The sequence below is a fragment of the Eubalaena glacialis genome, chromosome X (genome assembly GCF_028564815.1).
Source record: "Eubalaena glacialis isolate mEubGla1 chromosome X, mEubGla1.1.hap2.+ XY, whole genome shotgun sequence".
In the NCBI taxonomy this organism is placed as follows: domain Eukaryota; kingdom Metazoa; phylum Chordata; class Mammalia; order Artiodactyla; family Balaenidae; genus Eubalaena; species Eubalaena glacialis.
Window position 1 is genome coordinate 58,225,935 of NC_083736.1, and position 16,820 is coordinate 58,242,754.

Below are 16,820 nucleotides of genomic sequence, written 5' to 3' on the forward strand. Positions count from 1 at the left end.
TCACTTATTCATTCTAACACTTAATTATGTATACCTCTGTGCCAGGTATGTGTTAAGGATTAGAGATACAAAGATGAGACTCAGTTTCTGACTTCAATGAGCAAACTAGTCAGGGTGACCAAAGGTAAATAAATAAATACAATGCAGTGGAAAAACTGCTGCTATAGGGTAATGTGTAGTAACTATATCCTTTTGTAGGAGCCAGGGAAGCTTGAGCCTTGAAGAAAATGTAGGATTTTCTCAGGTGAGGAAGGAGAAGGAAATTTATTCACTCATTCATTCATCTACTCACCTAGCCAATAATTACTGAGTGACTACACAAGATGCACTATTGTGTGCACTAGGTACACAAAAAAAGACAAACATTTAAATGAATGACTACAAACCAATGATAACCAAAACAATAAAAGTTAATACCAGGTACAACAAAGGCACACAATAACTAAAGAAGAGGAGACAACTAAAGTGGGTCTTGTCAGATGAGTAGGCATTTGTCAGATGGACCAGGAGGAAAGGACATTCCAGGCAAGGGGCATAATATGACAACATGTACAAAGGCAAGGATGCGAGGCATAGGTGAGGAATTCTTAACTAGCTTGGTGGTTGAGGCTAGGCTGGGAGTGAGGGAGTGAGGAGAGACAGGTCTGGCCAGGAGGGCAAGGGTCAGACTGACAAGTGTGCATTTTATCTGGTGGCAACAGGGAGTCACTGGAGTGTTAAAAGCAGAGGAGTGCCATGATCAGATGTACTCACTGTGGTGACAGTAGGAGAATAGAGGACATAAATTTGGATTTAGGAAAACCAGTCAAAGAGTTACTAAAATTGTGAAATGCAACAAGGACCTGAATTAATGCAGTAGCAGTGGGGCTGAAAAGGAGAAGAGGGATGTTAAGAATGAAGATTTAACAGGACATAGTAAGAGAATGGATGTGGAATGAAGGAGAAGGAAAAGCCAAAGATGACTCTTAAATGTGTCACTTAGTAACTAGGTGGATTACAGTACCATTAGCCTGAACAGTGAACAGAGAAGAAGAAACAAGTTTTAGTTGGTGTTGGGAGTAGATAAGATTTCATTTGGGGCCATGGAGATTCTGAGGTAGTTGAGGGACATCTAATGGAGCATCCAGTGGACAACTGCATATGTGGGTCTGGAGTTCAGGAGAAGGAGGAATCTGAGCCAGAGTATAGATTTGACCACTATATGAACAGAGATGGTAGTGGAAACTGTGTATGGCTGGTGCTGTCCAGGCAGAGACCAAAGTGAGAAAAGGAAAGACCTTAGAAAGTAGTAACGTTTAAAGGGAAAGTAGAGGAAGGGGGGCGGGCTATTATAGGAGTCAGCTTGTGAAAAAGAAGCCTGAAAGGTAGAAAGAGAACCAGGAAGTAGCAGTGGGATTAAGGTCAGAACTACAAAAATGGTTCAAAGAGAAAGGGGATAACAATGTCAAATGCAGCAGAGTGGTCAAAATAGAATAAAGATTAAAGAGTGACCCTGAGATTGACAAGTTAGGGGTCATTAGTGACCTCAGCAAGAACAGTAGTAATGGTATGTAAACTGGATCACAGTGAACTGAAGAGTGAAGGGAGGTGAGGAAGTACGAATAGGGAAGGCCAATTACTTTCAAGAAAGCTCTAAGCAAGAGGAAAGAGAACAGTAACTAGAAGAGAATAAGAAAAGTTCTTTTTCTTAGGAATAAGAAAGTATTGAGCATATTTCTGAGGGATGAAGCCAGTGAAAGGAAATGTTTGAAAATGTAGGGGAAAGAGGCTCCTTGAAGAAGGAGGGGATGGGATTAAGAATACAGGTAAAGGGATCAGTCTTACACAGAAGATGAGGCACCATTTCCTCTGAGATAGCAAGAAAGGAGCAAAAAAAAGTTGGTAAGAATAGTAGTGGGAAGATGAGAGATTACCTTTATTTTTCTATAAAGAAGAAGACATGTCTGAATATGTGCTTACAGAAAGGGGAGTAACAGTGGTGTAGCCAGCTTGAAAGTAAAATACAAATTAGGAATATCTGCTTGGTGGAACAGGGCTGGGAACCAACCAGGGACACATAAAATGACTGTTAAGTGGTCCTAAGACTATAGGACTACAGTCAATATTATAGACCATAAATCTGTAATTATACCAAGTAACATGACTATGGGATTTATTTCTTTGTGGCAATGTTTAGTTTTCAGGGCATAAGAGCAGAGAAAGTAGAGAATGAATGGGATTAACAGGGCAGGTAGAGTGGAAGGATAAAGAGGCAAGGTGGAATAGATGAGGTGCTACACCACTAGGTTTTGGCTCGATAGGGAAGAAAGTAGGAAAAGGTGGAAAAAGTGGAGTTAAAAGTGTAGAGGTCTCCATGGGATAGAAGAACCAGGTTAGCTGGAGTAAGAGTGTAAGAACTGGAGTACAAAAGCTCAAAGAACTATCAGTGCAGAGTGTTTTATAGGTTGTACATGGACATTCAAATCTCCTGGGATTGAGAGGAAGAATCAGGATGGAGAGGAAACCACCTACCTAAAGCGGTTTCCAAAGTCCTTAATGGAGAAAGAAGAGTCACTAGGAGAGGTATAGAGTGGTATAGCTAACTGCAATAGACCTAAAAGGAGGAAGGAGTTTTGTAAGGAGCAAGGGGAACACTGAACCTGTCATGGACCGTGCGGTTCATGGGGTGTGGGAAAATGAGTAACCTTTGTAGTAGAAGGTAAAAGAGAAATGATATTCCTAGAAGGATAGTTAGGTTGCGAGTAAGACAAGAGTTAGAGAGATCTGGAAAAAAGTTTCTCAACCTTTTAAACTCTTCAGTTAACCAGATACCTCAGATAGTATCAGAGGCCTAATAGTAGCGAGTATACTCTTTCCTTAGGACTCCAAATGGAGTGAAAAGTCACTGGTGGACAGGAAAAGATGCTCAATTTCACTAATGATTAAAGAAATGCAAATTAAAACATGACATAAAATGCATAACCTATCAAATTGGCAAAGATTAAAAAGATGGATGATAACCATTGCTGGCTATGTGGAGAAAGAGGCATTGTTGGTGGGAATGGAAACTGGTGCATCCTATTTGAAGGGCAATTTGGCCACATCTAGTAAAGTCTGAAATATTCATACTCTTCAACTGAAAATCCACTTTTAAGAATGCCCACACATATAAAGATATATGTTCAAGGATATTTGATGCAACAATGTCTGCATTTGTGAAAAATGTGAATAACTGAATTGCCCATGAACAGGGACCATGATAAATTCACTTAATGGAATATTATACAGTCACTGAAAAGAATGAGGTCACACTGACTGAACTGACCTGGAAAATGTTCATCATACATTAAGTATAAAAAGTTAGTTGCAGAAAAATATGCACAACATAATCTCATTTTTACAAATTAGTAATAATATATGTAATTATATATATGTTGAAAAATTCTAGACCTGTACTGTCCAATATGGTAGTCACTAGCCACAAGTGGCTATTTAAATTTAAATTGATCAAAACTAAATAAAATTAAAAATTCAGTTCCTCACTCTCACTAGCCACATTTCAAATGCACAACTGCCACATGTGGCTAGTGGCTATTGTATTAGTACAGATCCAGAACATTTCCATCATCACAGAAAGTTCAAATAGTGCTGATCTAGCAGCATACATTAAACTATTAATAGTGTGTGTTGTGGGGCAAACTACAGGGAATATTTACATTTTATATTATATATTTCTGAAATGTTTACTTCTTAGATAACGTACATGTATAACTTTTGTAATGAGAAATAAATAAATAAAATAAAGATAATGAGAGACAAAGCAAGAGAGGGAGGGATACTATAGTGTTTTTGAGAGCAACAAGAATCTCACTAATTACCAGGGTCTTACGGGCAATGGGGAACCAATGGAGGATTTTGAGTTTAAAGTGACATTATCATATGTGCTCAAGAAATATGGCTTTAGAAGCAATCTGGTGGCCATACTGGGGGGCGCAACTACTAGAGACAAGTAAACCAGTCAGGAAGTTATTATAGTACTTAAGGCAGAGGTGGGGAAGAATGGATATTTGAGAAACGCTTTTGAGGAGAACTGACAGGATGAGGCAATTGCCAGATGGAGGGGAAGAGAGAGAATTCAAGGCTGACAGAGTTTTCAAGCTTGGGATACTGGATAGGTACTGATGGAGATGGGAAGCACAGGATAATCGTGCAATCACAAGCCTATCTTTTTCATCCACTCATTTTAATTCAACCAATATTTATGAGGTTGTACGGTCTATCAAATCTATCCCTCTTCTCCATTCTCACTCTCTTTGGTCTAATGAAGTCAGTTTCAGAAAGGAAATACAAATGTATGGGTATAGGGCATGCGAAAAAGGAACAGTATAAAGAATGGCTAGAACAGTGGGCTTGAAATGACCAAGAGGGTCACACAGTAAGCACTAATAATAAATTACAGTGAAAAATGTAGGCAACGGGACTAGGAAATTGGAAAACAATAGGGCTGGATATTTAAGACAGTTAATTACACACGCTCTCTAAAAACCTTTTAAGCCAGAAGCTATAAATCTCATTATCTTCAACTGAAACAATGACAGCAGAGAGGTGAAGAGTGATTCTCTCCTTTTCTTTACTTCTACCAAATAATAGGGGTGTGGTGAAAAGAGCAAGTTCTCATGTAGGAATGTATAAACAAAACTTCAAAATGAGAAAATGTACACTCCAAATTTCTTCTTCTGTTTTTTTTTAAACATCACCTAACAAATGATACAGAAGCCAGGGTTCTGAAGGTCAGAAAATAAGTGAGTCAGCATAAATGAGTGGTGAAGCCTACTTAGACTGCATTCAGAGGCAGACCTATACAAAGAAGTCAGAAAATCGTCTGCTTTATACTCAGAGCTCTGAAAACCCATAGAAACACAAGCTCTGCATTTATTTTACACCCAGTCTTACTTCCACTTGATACCTCAGAATCAACACAAAAATACATCAGAGTATTTGAGCTGGAAAGACCATGAGAATATTTGAGCTGGAAGGACCATGAGAGATTATCTAAGAGTTTTTAACTTGAGATCTGGGGTCTGTGTACCCCGTGAAATTAAGGTCTATTTTCTGTATGTATAGCCATATGTACATTTTTCTAGGGGCAGAGGGTCAATCATATTCTCAAAGAGTTCAGTGGGCCCCCCAAAACTTATACCATTAGATTCTAGTAGAACCACCTTGTTTTACAGACAGAGAAACTGAGGCCCAGAGAAGGGAAGAGATTTTCCAAGGGCACGCAGTAAATTAGTGGCAGACCTGAATCTAGAAACCAGGTTTTTTTTCAATATTCTTTCCACCATGAATACACTGCTACCTCAAGAGATCCCATAATTAAGTCAGTACAAGTTCTTAAAAGTCCTGATTATTACCTTTGCAATGAAAATTCCAGCATCCATAATAGCTTTAATGTGTCTCAACCACCCTGAGCTCTCCAGGCCGCTAAGAAATTCACTCATTGTTGGAGTTTTCAATTCACAAACTAAGGTAGAAAAGGAAGCAGAGATTGAAATTCACAATTACCTCAGTTTATTCACCAAGAAAGGGGACAAAGTGGATCCCCATTTTGTAAATGAGGAAGCTGAGGCACAGAAAGGTTAAATGATTAGTTGGAAACCGCACAGTGAATCAGGGACAGGACTAGGGCTAGAGCCTACCATATCTCCTAGCTCGGGTCTCTGCTTTCTTGACTTGTAGAACCCACCCCAAGCCCACAGAGATCTCTGAAGAACACAGCCAGAAGACTGAGTCAGCATCCACAGGAAAATACTCACATCTCCTCTGATTAGAAAACACATTTGATTCCCATCTTAACTCCTCCTACTCAGCCTAACTTTGTAGACCCTTAACATCTGTCTCTGCTTCCACATCCCCACCTACTCCCTTGCAGCCTTGTGCTGTCTCAACAGGTTGAAAAAAACATCAGTTAATTTTCATGCATTTTGCACTGGTTATCCAGCAGAGGGCAATCTTTTGCCTCAAAAAATCTGCAAGAAGTCCTCTTACACTCCTACTATAGAATATTCTGGGACAAAAAAGAAAGGAGGAAGAGACCCAAGGAAGAGGAACATTAATATCCTAAAAGGGCTGCAGACTGAGAAGACAGGATCTGATAAGGGTTGTGTAAGGGAGAGGTCCTGGCAGACAGCATAAGTGAACAATTGAAGAAAAGAGAGGAAGAACACGGAGTTCACTTAATGAGGGCAGGTTTTCCCTATGTGTGCCTGAGATGACATACCACATCATGGAATCCTGGGTAGTGGCTTTGGGAGAAATGTTCTAGACTCAAGAGTCCTGTAAAGCCCTGATCTCACCTTGCCCCCATTCGGATCCCAATTACATTGCGGTGATGACAGATGACCCAAATTGTCTGATAGCAGCTTTATTCCTTTGAAGTCTAAATTCGCCCCCTTCATCAGCACAGTGATGAAATTGGACTGACTCCTTACAGCAGATTAAATGAGGAAGATGAAATAAATCCCAATTCATTTATATTTATGTTGACCTACCCACCCCTATACAGCAGTCTCCTCTGTAATTCTATAGAGAGAAATTATTTCCATAGCCACTAAACCCAGATGAACTCCACAGAGTTATGAAAACTAAACATTGTAGTTCCTCTGTCAGACCAACACTGCTATAATTCAGTACTATCTATGCAAACTGGATTTATACTATAGTCAAAAATCTTATCACCTGTTGATTCTGCTCACCTGGTTGCTTTTATGTTTCACCACAAAATCAGGCATACTTTTTGCTTACATAATTATGCAAGCTATATAACCTCTGGCCAAGCCCAGGTGAAATCCCTGTACCTTCCAAGAGTTTCTGCAGGCTGCTCCGCATCACATGGATGTTCTCAATGCCCATGAACCTGAAGCGAATGTTGGAATAGTTGTCTTCTTTTTCATACCCCTTCCCAGCTGCTCGGTTGGCCATGGCATTTAACTGCAATATAGAGGACATAACAGAACAGATAGGGCAGATGATAAAAGAACATGGTTCATCAATCTCAATGCTTCATTCTAAACAGTTTTAAATCTTACCCATTTAAAAAGAAGTTAGATCACATAATGCACATTCTGGAATGAAGAGAATCTCACTGGCATTTAGATCAGGTATCTTAAGTAACAGAGTAGTATAGGGAAAGAGAAGGAGATTTAGTGTTTTTATTTTATTACTAAAACCCTGCTTAAGAGATTGATTGAAGGATATGGCAGCTATGAGGATATCTGATCTGAAGAACTAAAATAATAATTTTGAGCTTCCTATCACAAACAAATGGGTTTTATACTGAGAAACATGTGAAAGTTCAAAAATCCTTATAACTGAGAAGCTCTAGAAAGAAGTCTAAGAACTTCAGGGCCAATTAATTATAAATAGCTACTCTAGAAAAATGTCTAAAACATGACTGCATAAGATAAATGACTTTCATTCACTGATAAAATTGAAATGGAGATACCAAGAGCTGTTTTAACACTATATTCAGCTTGTGGTAATCAGAATACTTCTAGGTCATATGAAGAATGTTGGGTGGGGTAGTGAGTAAATGAGACTTGCAGAGAGGAGATATTAATCCAAAAACTGGAAAGGGGCTTCCCTGGTGGCACAGTGGGTTGAGAATCCACCTGCCAATGCAGGGGACACGGGTTCGATCCCTGGTCTGGGAAGATCCCACATGCCACGGAGCAACTAAGACCATGCGCCACAACTACTGAGCCGGCGTGCTGCAGCTACTGAAGCCTGCGTGCCTAGAGCCCGTGCTCCGCAACAAGAGAAGCCACCGCAATGAGAAGCCCGCGCACAGCAACGAAGAGTAGCTCCCGCTTGCTGCAACTAGAGAAAGCCCATGTGCAGCGACGAAGACCCAATACAGTGTTACTAATTAAATGTTTTTCTGTTGTCTGGGCCTATTTTCTAATCTCCCATTGTTGTGCATTTCAGAAGGTAGGAGGAGAATGTATATGGATAGGGTGTAGTTTTTGTATTAATAAAAAAGAATGCCATTAAAAACCTCAAAAGCACAAACTATTCACATTAACACATGCAGGGAAGAAAAATCTACATGTCAACATATTCTATTTAGAATGCAGGATATTTGTTAAAGGGAGAAACATGATGGTAATTTTGATCTCTTATCACACAAAGAATGTCACTGAGCTTTCATTAAATTAATGACAAATCAATGGGACACCTGAGGAGGTGTAAGCAACAGCCACTTGTAACAAAAAAGTTTGTTATGACTGATGGATGCTCCAGCAAATGAAACAATAATTACAGCAGTCCCTACCCAGGTCTGGGCAGCAGTAGAAAGGCCAGCTACTACAGATAGCTAGCTACATCATACCAGTATACACTCTTTGGGAATAGGACTGGCATATCTGAGAAACTGCTACATATTAGCAGCCTAATGTTCAAGTAGGAAAGAACATATAATATTTACTGAGCCCCTAGTATGTATGTGCCAGACACTGTGCTAGATCCTTCACTTATATTATCTCATTTAATCCTCATGACAGCTCCTAAAGATAGGTACAATTATTATTCCCATAAGGAAACAAGTTCAGAGAGGTGAACCAATTTCAACCAGGATCATATGGATAAAAACTGAAGGCAGGATCTGACCCCAGATTTGACTGACTCCTAAGAATGTAACTTCGTCACTACAATACAGTTTCTACTAAAAGTATATATCTAGCCATCCAGAAGAGGAGTGTTGCTAGATATTTCTAGGCTCTCTGAGAGAGGAAAAAGGGACCTATCAAAAAGGACTTTTTGGTCTTTCATTTGGACAAAGGGCATGAATCCTTTAGTTTTTCAAAAGCTTGGTACTTCTCTTTACCATTTTAAGACTAATACCGATGGAAGACACAGATTTGATTAAACTCCTTCTAATCCCAGAATGTCAAATGCAGTTATAGTTGAAGCAAGACAGCAAAGTTCTGAGAAACTGAAGGATGGTACCTGAGCAGAAAGGGAAATTATTTTCTCTATTGAGCCCAGTCAGTTCTAGGTAGCCCTGCAGAATAGTCAGTGAGAGATCCCCAAAATAGGCAGACATCTGTCTAAGACCACTATCTGGTTTCAAGCACAACCAATTGCTTAACTCTGAAGTCACAACCACCTGGCTTAGGCTTAGAATATAAATCACTGACTTAGCAATCCCTAGTTAGCAATGAAACCTCCTAATCATCCACAGTCAACATATCAAAGTATAAGCAAAATTATTTCTTTCTGGGGCTGTTTGTAAAAAGAACAGCCTTTAAGAAAAGGAAATCTGTCCTTTACTTGCCTTGTGGGGCACAATTAATTCCTCTACGATCCCTTATTAAAGCTAGACAAAATGTTGAGGGTCAAGGAATTAATGCAGAGAGTTTAGGTTGATCTGAGGACCCTCCTCTCTGTGACATTCACAGGCAGTGGCAAGACTAAGTTGTTCAAAGTACCTTCTCATAGTCTTGCTTGACAGTGACAGCTATGATAAAAGGAGTTCCAAATGGCTTACTCAAATGATTTTACACAGTTATGACATAATAAGCCCATATACACAAACCTAACTTTCCCATTAACACTGCAAAGCTCAACATGTGGGGAAGGCGATTATAACATGAGTAAAGTAGGAGTATTAGAGAGGTCATTGATACATAGATACCTTTGGTCTTGTGTCTACAACATACATAAACTGGCTCCCTGGGTTCGTCTGGCTAATAGCCTCTAGCAGGAGCTCATCATCTATGCAACGAGTATAAAATCCAGACAGAGGCTGGCTACAGCGGCAAATGGCAGCCTGTAAGGAAAAAATGTATCAGTTGAGTGGTCAAATGTACAGGTGGTCAAAAATCCTCCTTGATCCCATGTTCAGTGAGTAGAAGAAGAGGATGAGACAACTCGGGATAGTGAAGTAAAAAGAAATGTAGCTCTGAAGCCCAGGCATTCCAATGACATTGGGCTCAGCCTCCTGCCTCCCTCCCCGCTCCAGCATGTGGGCTGTATTACCACAAACTGTTGCTCAGATAGTCTTTTTTTCTTCTACATGGCTATGATTCCCAACCCAGTCTCGGCAAATCCAGACTACAAGAAAATCACACCCTGAGTGTTTCCTTAATAAAATTCTATCTATTTTCGATATGTATTAGGCTAGTATTTACCTGAAACTTTCTTGCTTTTATAGTCCCAGTAATATCACCCATATAAACCAGAGGCTCACAGTGACAGCAGAATTCAAAGACCTAGAGTCTCTTAAGAGAACAGGGTTCACTCATTTCAGGAGTTAATGCCAAATCAGAGGGCTGGTTTGTTTCAAGCCATTTCAATAGGAAAACAACATAGCTATTTAGCAGATACATCTGGTAATAATTTGTTAGTGAACTGCATTACACTTTGGTGTTTTTTATGGAGTCTGCTTACTTCAATAGTTTGACACAAAGACACCCACTTGTATTACTGTACTTTTTAGCACTTGATAGTTGCCTACCTGAGAACTTGACTGTTTGTGTAATTCCAGAGCTCAGAGAGACCACAAGAGGCAAGAACTATTATCCCTTCCTATGGAAGGGGACTCAAACAGAGGATTCAAGTGAAATTTCCCCCTACTACCTTAAATTGTATGAAAAATAGTGAGAAAGAATCAAGGACATCTGTGTTCTAGTGGGAGGCCACAGTCCCCAAATATCCTTTCATACAGCTGTTCCCTTTTATTCAACAACTTGCCATCAAGCAGGAGCCCACAGAGAAGAAAAGAAATAAATGAACACACTACAAATGCCACTTAACATCTGCACAACACTTTACAATTTACAAAGTACACATATATTTTTCTCTCATATTACACACTTAAAAACTCTCAGAAGTACTAAAGTTCAGAGAAGTAACTTGCTTGAGGTCACATAGCTAGTAAGTGGCAATGGTGTGACTTAAACCCAGGTCTTCCAGCACCAAGTTAAGTTCTCATGAGAGAAGTTTGCTCAACTCACATTGTTCTCTTTGTAGAGGTAGGAGAGCACAGGCACACGTTCTTTACTTCTGAACTTCGAACTTCCAACCACCGTTCCCAATGTAACAGATTTAGGAACCACTATTTCAGGAGGGTAGGTACTGCATATCTAAAACAAAATAAACTCAATTTTTTTAAACTCAATTTTTTTTTACATATTTTTACCTGCTAGCAACAGGTTAGAATAGCAATCACTCAAGAATTAGCTGTCTGTTATTTATCATCTAGAATCATCCATTCCTCAGAAATAAGAACAAACTTATCCTTGATGGGAGGACATTCAAGATGGCAGAGAAGTAAGACGTGGAGATCACCATCCTCCCTACAAATACATGAAAAATACATCTACATGTGGAAAAACTCCTACAGAACATCTACTGAACGCTGGCAGAAGACCTCAGACTTCCCAAAAGGCAAGAAACTCCCCACTTACCAGGGTAAGGCAAAAGAAAAAAGAAAAAAGAGACAAAAGAAAAGGGACAGGACCTGCACCTCTGGGAGGGAGCTGTGAAGGAGGAAAAGTTTCCACACACTGGGAAGCCCCTTCACTGGCAGAGACGAGGGTGGTGGGGGGGAAGCTTCGGTGCCACAGAGGAGAATGCAGCAATAGGGGTGCAGAGAGCAAAGCAGAGAGATTCCCGCACAGAGGATCAGTGCCGACCAGCACTCACCAGCCTGAGAGGCTTGTCTGCTCACCTATTGGGGCGGGTGGGGACTGGGAGCTGAGGCTTGGGCTTTGGAGTTCAGATTGCAGGGAGAGGACAGGGGTTGGCTGCGTGAACACAGCCTGAAGGGGGCTAGTGCGACACAGCTAGCTGGCAGGGAGTCTGGGAGAGAGTATGGAACTGCCTAACAGGCAAGAGACCATTGTTTCAGGGTGCGCAAGGAGAGGGGATTCGGAGCATCGCATAAATGAGTTCCAGAGATGGGCGCAACTGCAGCTATCAGCGTGGACAACAGAGACGGGCATGAAACGCTAAGGCTGCTGCTGCCGCCACCAAGAAGCCTGTGTGCAAGCACAGGTCACTATCCACACCTCCCCTCCCAGAAGCCTGGGCAACACGCCACTGCCAGGGTCCCGTGATCCAGGGACAACTTCCCCGGGAGAACACATGGCACGCCTCAGGCTGTTGTGACGTCACCTTGGCCTCTGCCGCTGCAGGCTCACCCCACATTCCGTACCCCTCCCTCCCCGCGGACTGAGTGACCCAAGGCTCCCTAATCAACCGCACCTTGAACCCCCTCCTGTCTGGGCAAAGACCAGATGCCAGAGGGGGACCTACATGCAGAGGCGGGGCCAAATCCAAAGCTGAACCCCAGGAGATGTGCGAACAAAGAAGAGAAAGGGAAATTTCTCTGGGCAGCTTCAGGAGCAGCAGATTAAATAGCAACAATCAACTTGATGTACCCTGCATATCTGGAAAACGTGAATAGACAACGAACCATCCCAAAATTGAGGTACTGGACTTTGGGAGCAACTGTAGACTTGGGGTTTTTGCTGTATGTGACTGACTAGTTTCTGATTTTATGTTTATCTTAGTATAGTTTTCAGCACTTGTTATAATTGGTGGCTTTGTTTATTGGTTTCGTTGCTCTCTTCTTTTTTCTTTAATTACTTTTTAAATATTTTTAATTTTAATATTTTTTCATTTTTTATTTTAATAACTTTTTATTTTATTTTTTTATTTTTTCTTTCTCTTTTTTTTCTCTCTTTTCTTCTGAGACGTGTGGCTGACTGGGTCTTGATGCTCCAGCCGGGTGTCAGGCCTGAGTCTCTGAAGTGGGAGAGCCGAGTTCAGGACATTGGACCACCAGAGACCTCCCGGCCCCACGTAGTATCAATCGGCGAGAGCTCTCCCAGAGATTTCCAACTCAACGCTAAGACCCAGCTCCATTCAACAACCAGCAAGGTCCAGTGATGGACACCCCAGGACAAACAACAGCAAGACAGGAACACAACCCGATCCATTAGCAGAGAGGCTGCCTAAAATCATGATAAGGTCACAAACACCCCAAAACACACCACCAGATGTGGTCCTGCCCACCAGAAAGACAAGATCCAGCCTCATCCATCAGAACACAGGCACCAGTACACTCCACCAGGAAGCCTACACAATGAACTGAACCAACCTTATCCACTGGGGGAGGACACCAAAAGCAAAAGGAACTACGAACCTGCAGCCTGCGAAGAGGAGACCCCAAACACAGTAAGTTAAACAAAATGAGAAGACAGAGAAATATGCAGTAGATGAACGAGCAAGGTAAAAACCTACTAGACCAAACAAATGAAGAGGAAATAGGCAGTCTACCTGAAAAAGTATTCAGAGCAATGATAGTAAAAATGATCCAAAATCTTTGAAATAGAATGGAGAAAATAAAAGAAACATTTAACCTAGAAGAACTAAAGAGCAAACAATGAGGAACCACACAATAAATGAAATAAAAAATTCTATACGAGGAATCAACAGCAAATTAACTGAAGCAGAAGAACGGATAAGTGACCTGGAAGATGAAATAGTGGAAATAACTACCACAGAGAAGAATAAAGAAAAAAGAATAAAAAGAATTCACGACAGTCTCAGAGGCTTCTGGGACAACATTAAACACACCAACATTTGAATTACAGGGGTTCCAAAAGAAGAAGAGAAAAAGAAAGAGACTGACAAAATATTTGAAGTAATTATTGTTGAAAATTTCCCTAATATGGGAATGGAAATAGTCAATCAAGTCCAGAAAGCACAGAGTCCCATACAGGATAAATCCAAGGAGAAACACGCCAAGACACATATTAATCAAACTATCAAAAATTAAATACAAAGAAAAATATTAAAAGCAGCAAGGGAAAAGCAACAAATAATATACAAGGGAATCCCCATAAGGTTAACAGCTGATATTTAGCAGAAACTCTGTAAGCAAGAAGGGAGTGGCAGGACACATTTAAAGTGATAAAACGGAAAAACCTACAACCAAGATTACTCTTAACGAGCAACGATCTCATTCAGATTCAACAGAAAAATTAAAATCTTTACACACAAGCAAATGCAAAGAGAATTCAGCACCACCCAACCAGCTTCAAAACAAATGCTAAAGGAACTTCTCTACACAGGAAAGACAAGGGAAGGAAAAGACCTACAGTAACAAATCCAAAGCAATTAAGAAAATGGTAATAGGAGCATACACATTGATCATTACTTTAAATGTAAATGGATTCAATACTCCAACCAAATACACAGATTGGCGGAATGGATACAAAAACAGGACCCGTATATATACTGTCTAGAAGAGACACACCTCAGATCTAGGGATACATACAGACTGAAAGTGAGGGGATGGAAAAAGATATTCCATGCAAATGGAAATAAAAGAAAGCTAGAGTAGCAATTCTCGTATCACACAAAATAGACTTTAAAATAAACACTATTACAACAGACAAGAAGGACACCACATAATGATCAAGGAATCAATCCAAGAAGAAGATATAACAATTGTAAATATTTATGCACCCAACGTAGGAGTACATCAATACACAGGGCAAATGCTAACAGACATAAAAGGGGAAATTAATAGTTACACAATAATAGTAGGGGACTTTAACACCCCATTTTCACCAATGGACAGACCATCCAAAATGAAAATAAATAAGAAAACACAAGCTTGAAATGACACATTAAAAAAGATGGACTTAATTGAAACTTATAGGACATTCCATACAAAAACAACAGAATACACTTTCTTCTCAAGTGCTCATGGAACATTCTCCAGGATAGATCATATCATGGGTCACAAATCAAGCCTTGGTAAATTTAAGAAAATTGAAATTGTATCAAGTATCTTTCCTGACCACAACGCTATGAAACTAGATATCAATTACAGGAAGAAAACCATAAAAAACACAAACACATGGAGGATAAACAGTATGCTACTAAATAACAAAGAGATCACTAAAGAAATCAAAGAGGAAATCAAAAAATACCTAGAAACAAATGACAATGAAAACACAAAGAACCAAAACCTATGGGATGCAGCAAAAGCAGTTCCAAGAGGGAAGATTATAGCAATAGAATCCTACCTCAAGAAACAAGAAACATCTCAAATGAACAGCCTAACCTTACACCTAAAGCAATTATAAAAAGAAGAACCAAAAAAACCCAAAGTTACCAGAAGGAAAGAAACCATAAAAATCAGATCAGAAATAAATGAAAAAGAAATGAAGGAAACAATAGCAAAGATCAATAAAACTAAAAGCTGGTTCTTTGAGAAGATAAACAAAATTGATAACCATTAGCCAGACTCATCAAGAAAAAAAGGGAGAAGACTCAAATCAACAGAATTACAAATGAAGAAGGAGAAGTAACAACTGACACTGCAGAAATACAAAGGATCATGAGAGATTACTACAAGAAACTCTGCCAATAAAATGGACAGCCTGGAAGAAATGGACAAATTCTTAGAAAAGCACAACCTTCTGAGACTGAACCAGGAAGAAATAGAAAATATAAACAGACCAGTCACAAGCACTGAAATTGAAACTGTGATTAAGAATCTTCGAACAAACAAAAGCCCACAACCTGATGGCTTCACAGGCGAATTCTAGCAAACATTCAGAGAAGAGCCAACACCTATCCTTCTCAAACTCTTTCAAAATATAGCAGAGGGAGGAACACTCCCAAACTCATTCTACGAGGCCACCATCACCCTGATAACAAAACCAGACAAAGATGGTACAAAAAAAGAAAACTACAGGCCAGTATCGCTGATGAATATAGATGCAAAAATCCTCAACAAAATACTAGCAAACAGAATCCAACAGCACATTAAAAGGATCATACACCGTGATCAAGTGGAGTTTATCCCAGGAATGCAAGGATTCTTCAATATATGCAAATCAATCAATGCGATACACCATATTAACAAACTGAAGGATAAGAACCATATGATAATCTCAATAGATGCAGAAAAAGCTTCTGACAAAATTCAACACCCATTTATTATAAAAACCCTCCAGAAAGTAGGCATACACGGAACGTATCTCAACATAAAAAAGGCCATATATGAAAAACTCACAGCCAACATAGTTCTCAATGGTGAAAAAATGAAACCATTTCCTCTAAGATGAGGAACAAGACAAGGTTGTTCACTCTCAACACTATTATTCAACATAGTTTTGGAAGTTTTAGTGACAGAAACGAGAGAAGAAAAGAAATAAAAGGAATCCAAATCAGAAAAGAAGTAAAACTTTCACTGTTAGCAGATGACATGACACTATATATAGAGAATCCTAAAGATGCTACAAAAAACTACTAGAGCTAATCAATGAATTTGGTAAAGTAGCAGGATACAAAATTAAGGCAAAGAAATCTCTTGCATTCCTATACACTACTGATGAAAAATCTGAAAGAGAAATTAAGGAAACACTCCCATTTATCACTGCAACAAAACGAATATAATACCTGAGAATAAACCTACCTAAGGAGACAAAAGACCTATATGCAGAAAACTGTAAGACAGTGATAAAAGAAACTAAAGATGATACAAATAGATGGAGAGATATACCATGCTCTTGGATTGGAAGAATCAACATTGTGAAAATGACTATACTACCCAAAGCAATCTACAGATTCAATGCAATCCTTATCAAACCACCAGTGGCATTTTTCACAAAACATAAACAAAAAATTGCACAATTTGTATGGAAACACAAAAGACCCCAAATAGCCAAAGCAATCTTGAGAAAGAAAAACAGAGCTGGAGGATTCAGGCTCCCTGACTTCGGACTATACTACAAAGCTACAGTAATCAAGACAGT

The 16,820-nt window shown here is 39.7% G+C and overlaps 1 protein-coding gene across 1 annotated transcript in view; it reads right to left on the reverse strand.

Moving 5' to 3' along the window:
• MTMR8 (myotubularin related protein 8) overlaps positions 1-16,820 on the reverse strand; it is a 165,557-nt gene that overhangs the window by 77,080 nt on the left and 71,657 nt on the right. The window contains exons 5-8 of the mRNA XM_061177893.1: positions 10,995-11,123; positions 9,674-9,808; positions 6,837-6,969; positions 5,394-5,503 (exon numbers count right to left, since the gene is read on the reverse strand). Of these exons, the coding sequence (XP_061033876.1) occupies positions 5,394-5,503; positions 6,837-6,969; positions 9,674-9,808; positions 10,995-11,123 (507 nt within the window). The remainder of the gene's footprint in view (positions 1-5,393; positions 5,504-6,836; positions 6,970-9,673; positions 9,809-10,994; positions 11,124-16,820) is intronic.